Source organism: Fukomys damarensis, unplaced genomic scaffold, assembly GCF_012274545.1.
Source record: "Fukomys damarensis isolate Sample0158 unplaced genomic scaffold, DMR_v1.0_HiC HiC_scaffold_38, whole genome shotgun sequence".
Taxonomy (NCBI): Eukaryota; Metazoa; Chordata; class Mammalia; order Rodentia; family Bathyergidae; genus Fukomys; species Fukomys damarensis.
In genome coordinates this window covers 66,851,389-66,856,797 of record NW_022900950.1, presented here as the reverse complement: position 1 = coordinate 66,856,797, position 5,409 = coordinate 66,851,389, and the positions used below count along the sequence as shown (strand labels likewise).

At 43.0% G+C, this 5,409-nt stretch overlaps 1 protein-coding gene across 1 annotated transcript in view; it reads left to right on the top strand.

The window, feature by feature from the left end:
- The first annotated feature begins 526 nt into the window (after nucleotides 1-526).
- The window catches only part of LOC104853104, a 10,975-nt gene continuing 6,092 nt past the window's right edge, over nucleotides 527-5,409 (top strand). The window contains exons 1-3 of the mRNA XM_033759951.1: nucleotides 527-1,025; nucleotides 3,028-3,204; nucleotides 4,226-4,273. Coding sequence (XP_033615842.1) covers nucleotides 776-1,025; nucleotides 3,028-3,204; nucleotides 4,226-4,273 — 475 coding nt within the window. The 5' untranslated portion in view covers nucleotides 527-775. The remainder of the gene's footprint in view (nucleotides 1,026-3,027; nucleotides 3,205-4,225; nucleotides 4,274-5,409) is intronic.

Below are 5,409 nucleotides of genomic sequence, written 5' to 3'. Positions count from 1 at the left end.
TATGTATGTATATGCATGGCACAGCAGTGAATGCCTGTAAGTACAACACCTGTTTCAGAGGCTGAAACAGGATGATTTTGAATTTGAAGCCAGCCTAGGCTATATAGCAAGTTCAAGTCCAACCTGGACTACACGGTGATATCCTGATCCCCAAATAAAAAGCAACAACAACCAGGGAAAGTAGAGAGCTCTCAGGCTAATGACAGGTGCTTGCTACAATGCTAGGAATGAAAAGAGCATTCTTTCTCTGGTGTGAAAAACTATAATAGTACATAAAAGCCTAATGAGATAATTGACAATGTGAAATAGGAAGAAAAGGGCTAAAGGTGTAGGGAAAGTGGGAAGGGTAGGGGAAAGGTAATAAGGGAAAAGAAAAAAAATAGGAGAAAAATGAAAAAATGGAAATAAAGTGTTTGTAAATGGGGAGGGGAGGGGGAGGTGAAGGAAGGCAGGGACAAGGGGAAAAAAATGAGAACCAAGACCTGTTATGTAAAGGTACAAGATCTCAGTAATGAATGTAACTGTACTGTATACCTACAATGTACTGATAAATTCAATGATGAAAAAAAAAAAAGGAAAGAGCATTCTCTGGAGAGCTTCCTGGCATTTGAAACACCATCCGGGCTTCTTTACTTGGCCTCAGTCTAAATGATGGTCTTGTGACAGTTATTAGTATAGAAGAATAAATTTAGTGGGGACACATTTTTCAGGTCTGATGCGCATATAGGATCCCATGGGGGGGAAAACAATCTGAAAAATATCAGCTGTGTATAAAATGCCAACTGTCCAGGTTCCTATTTTCTATTTCAAGCTGCTCAGGATGAAGTTATCAGTACCCAAGGAGAGAATTATCTCTTCAGCACAATTCAGGAACATGACAGGTCTGAAAGGAACCCTTGAGGTTCTGCTATGGCAGCAACTCCTTGCAGACTGCAGCAAGCACAAGCCAAGCAATGCAGTCATCCGTGGCTTCCAGGATGACATCCTGGATATTACAGCCCCAGCCATGCACCATCTGAATGCAGGTATGGAGAGAACCCTGGTAAGATCAGCAGCAGGACTGCCTAGCTAGACCCAGAAAACCCACAGGATCCTAAGAAACGGGGGTGTTTCTTAAGTCACAAAATATGCAATGGTTTGTTTGGCGGCAGTAAACAACAGATAGGTAATGCAGAAAACTCATTCCCTCTTCGCTTCCTTTACCTGGGAAGGGCTTAAGCAATAGAAGTTTCTATGGTAAGAAAGAGTTCTATCAGAGCATCCACACACACTTTATTCCCACCACTAGCACCCAAGATCCTTTTTGTTTGTTGGTTTGTTTTTTGGTACCGGGGATTGAACTTAAGTCCTTGTGCTTGCAAGGCAGGCCACCGAACCGCTGAGCTAAATCCCCAGCCCCAAGATTCTTTTTACACTGCTCCTCCCTTTACCACTACTCGTATCTGCACAAATAACGCATTCACCTAATTGAGCCAGGCAGCCCTCATATCCTTATACTGTGCATTTTCAATTATCTGTTCTACCATCAACTTGATAACTAGCTCACAGGTAGAATATAATATTTCCATATAATAATGGGAATCTTTCTGGGGAGAGAGAGGGGGGTACAGTTCTGCATACTGGCCACATACAGTACATTCTTTGTAACTGAGAGTAACGAAATTGTGACATAAGGCATTGTTCTAAAGCTTTGGCTATGTCTGCAACTTTGGCTTTAGCTCAAGATGAAATGTATCAAACACATTTGAATCTTGGGGACCTACAAACTGTAACCCTACATACTATACTGTATTCAATGGCTCTTATGGTTAGACTTCTGTAGCCAGATGTTCCCAAATGCCATTTTTATTGGGCTGCATTTTTTGCCTAGCATTCAACAGTGCCTTCCAACATCCATGGCCTAGGTAAGAGGCAGGTAGAATACATCATTATTCCACCCATTATCACATGACTTTGGCACTACTGTGCCTACTCAAAAGTAGTTATCCTAGGCCAGGGATTTAGCTCAGCAGTTCAGTGGCCTGCCTTGCAAGCGCAAGGACCCAAGTTCAATCCTCAGTACAAAAAAAAAAAAAAAAAAAAAAAAAGTAACTATCCAGGTAGCCACTTTCAGAAGGTTGCCAGGCCATCAACTGGCAACATTTGAAACAATTTCCTTCCTTCCTTCCTTCCATTCTTTCTTCCTTCCTTCCTTCTTTCTTTCTTTCTTTCTTTCATTTTGAGACATGGTCTTGATATGTATTCTACTCTAGCCTTGCACTCACTGTGTAGCCCACGCTGGCCTCGGATGCCTTCAGTTCCTGAGTGATGGGATTACAGATGAGCATCATGATGCCTAAAATTTTGAAACAGCTCTATTCTTATTGTGGGCATCTGAGTGACCTCCTATTTTCCTCCCCTGGAAATGTTACAGGGCCTGCCTCAACTGCATCTCTAGTACTTGTGTGTCCATAATGTTAACTCATTATATAAACATCAATATTCTCCTACTGCTGACCACGGGCTCTTTCCTGGGACCCTGTATGCAAAGTTGCAAACTAAGCTTTCCTTCCAGTTTTTCCTTCCATTTACACAGCTTTCAAATCAGCCCATGTTTTTTGCAGTATTTGGGTTTTTACTTTCCAGTTTGGTGCATTATAGAAGACTTTTACACTCGTGCTCCTGCTGTATAGGAGCGCTCATGGATAAACCCATAAACACTCATTCTATTTTGGTGGAGACTTGAAATTTAGACCATTCTGCCACAGATGTGGGCTGCTAATTAGTCTTATAGCAGAGAGGCTCTCTGCTCGGGTTTGTGACATGACTCCTGACAGGCACCTCTCAGGACATGACTTCTTCTGACAATTTTGTTGTACAGCTTTATCACAACTTCTTTCTGGTATCACCAATGATACGATAGGTAGTTCAGACCTTCATATAATTTGACCCTCATAAGTTATGGTGATTGTTTTTTATCTTTGTTAACAATACTACTTGTTTATATCAACAAGACTCAGTGTGATATTTCTTTTTATTTGTCGCGAGCCGCGACGTCAGGATCCTGTCAGCAGGTCCTAAACCTGAAAGGACGAGGACAGAGAGACGGGAGGCACTCTTCTTCTCATGGTACTACTGCGCTGTTTATTACAGGAACTCTCCTTTTATACTCTCCAGCTGCGGGGCTGCAAGAGAGTACCGCCCACATCCAGAAGGAAATCGCAAGTACGATAACAACTATTATGGGTTACCTTTGCTAGGCAACAGGTCAGACAACCAGTTGAACCCGCCCGTTACGGGCGACGACACGCCCACACTGCTCAGTATGGCTGTGTTCTCCATAATTCCCCCATTTTTCTTATGTCAGTGAGCCCCTGCAGAGGGCGTCAGACATATGCCAAGGAGCTCCTGTCTTAGGTGGCAGGGATGTCCTTTCTCCTTACCCGTCATCAGCAAAGAGGGCTTATGTCCCTCTTGCATGTCTTAGGTTGGTAGAAAGGATGCCCTGACCTTACCCGTCTCTGGATGCTCCACGGAGAGGGAATTATGTATGGCGGGCTTGTGCCAAATAAATGGCCACCCGGGATGCATCATCCTCTACCGAAGCCTGTACAGCCATAGCAAGTCGTCCATGATGAAACACAAAAGATTGACACATTCCTGTCATCCTGCGACACATACAACAACCACAAATACAAAGAACCATCAAAACTACAATGATCACCAATATAGGAGCAAACACCACAGAAAAACACTGTTCAGCGGCAGTACCGAAATGTTGGCCTGAGGAAAACGGGAATCTGCTCACCAAAGTCCCACAGATAAGCCTAAATCCATGGAATATTCGAGTGACCAGTCCAAAAACCCTTGAGATGTCTTATTAAATCACCAGTCCCATTAAATCCTTGTTCTGGACAATAAAGTCTCCACTTGTGCACCAAGACACATCCTGGAGTTTTCTCTGCTGCTTCAGTGTTGGGGTCCCAATCCGGTCTCCAGATTCAAGCTATTCAGGGATAGTGGCTGGTCTATAAATATACCTGTAACCATAAGTAGATGGAACAGAAAAGAAGGGAGAATACCTGGACCAAAAGGTTATTCTCATAAACAATATGCTGGAAAACCTGCATGGTTAAACAATATAAATACATTTTGTATACCAGATATGAATTCTTATGTCCTGAAATGTAGCTTTGCATCAACAGGATCTTCCCCTTTTTTTTTTTTTTTTTTTTTTTTTTTACAGAAAATAACCATCAGAAGCATATTACAATAACATATTTAGATCCGGCGGGTGCATGACCTCCCAGACTGCGCGACATCAGACCCTGCAAGGACCCAAAGACCCCGGAGGGGGTCTCTTCAGCTGCCTGCCTGCCTGAGATCGTCCGGCGGGTGCGCGACCTCCCGGACTGCGCAACATCAGACCCAGTAAGGAAGGTAGCCGCGCTGGCACCCTTGAAACACCCCCACGACCTCCCCCCCCATTGTCAAACCTCCTGATTGGGCCAGTCCTTAGATCAACTCTGCAGAGGCATAGGATCTCATGAAGGGTAGTTTTCTGAGCTCCCAACTTTGAACATCTTTAAAGAAAGGGCAGAGGAAACCTGTAATAGAACTGAGTGGAGTTCAACCCTGAGGGTAGGGAAACTCAAGTTAGGCCTTGTGGACTGTGTTCAGTCTCAGTTGTGGGGACTAGCCATTGGCTACCTGAGACCAGGGGATTCGGTTCTGCATATGGCTGTACATGTGGTATAATATGAGAACAGAGACAGTCTGAAAGAGGCTCTTCAAATTCTTTTTTTTTTCTATCTCTCTTTTCTTTTCCTCATCCCACCCTAGAATTTCTTTCTTTTTTCTGTTCTCTCTCTCCAACTCAGTCTCTTGCTCCACCATATTGTCCCTCATCTCCCTTTTTATTCCGGCTCCTGCCCTAACTCAGACTTCTTCTTTTATTATTTTTTGTTTTTAGGAGAGGTTTCTCTTTATGTTCTTTTCTCCAGTCATTTTACCTCACTAATGGCTCTGTACCTTCAAGGGAAGGCAAGTGCCTGTTATTGTTAAGGGGATATATTCTTGTCCTTATTCCTGCACTCTCTCTATTCCCCTTGAAGTTAATAGCTTTGTAAAGATAGTAAGGTAATTCTACAACCTCTGGATTCACTTCAAACCTGCTCTAATTCTTTCACTTATCTAATCCTCTCGTTCTAAGTCTAACCCCCCATCCTAAATGGTAAAGATGCTATACTGAAAAGCATATTCAGTGCAAATATACTATGGGCTGCTTTTTGAAATTAATTTACTTCACATGAGTTAAAGGTGATACATTAATGACTACCACAAGTGGTCAGTTTTCAAACTGTGCCTGATCCTATTGGGCTGCTGAATGTATCAATTGGGATAAAGGGTTGTGATTGATTTAAAGAGTTG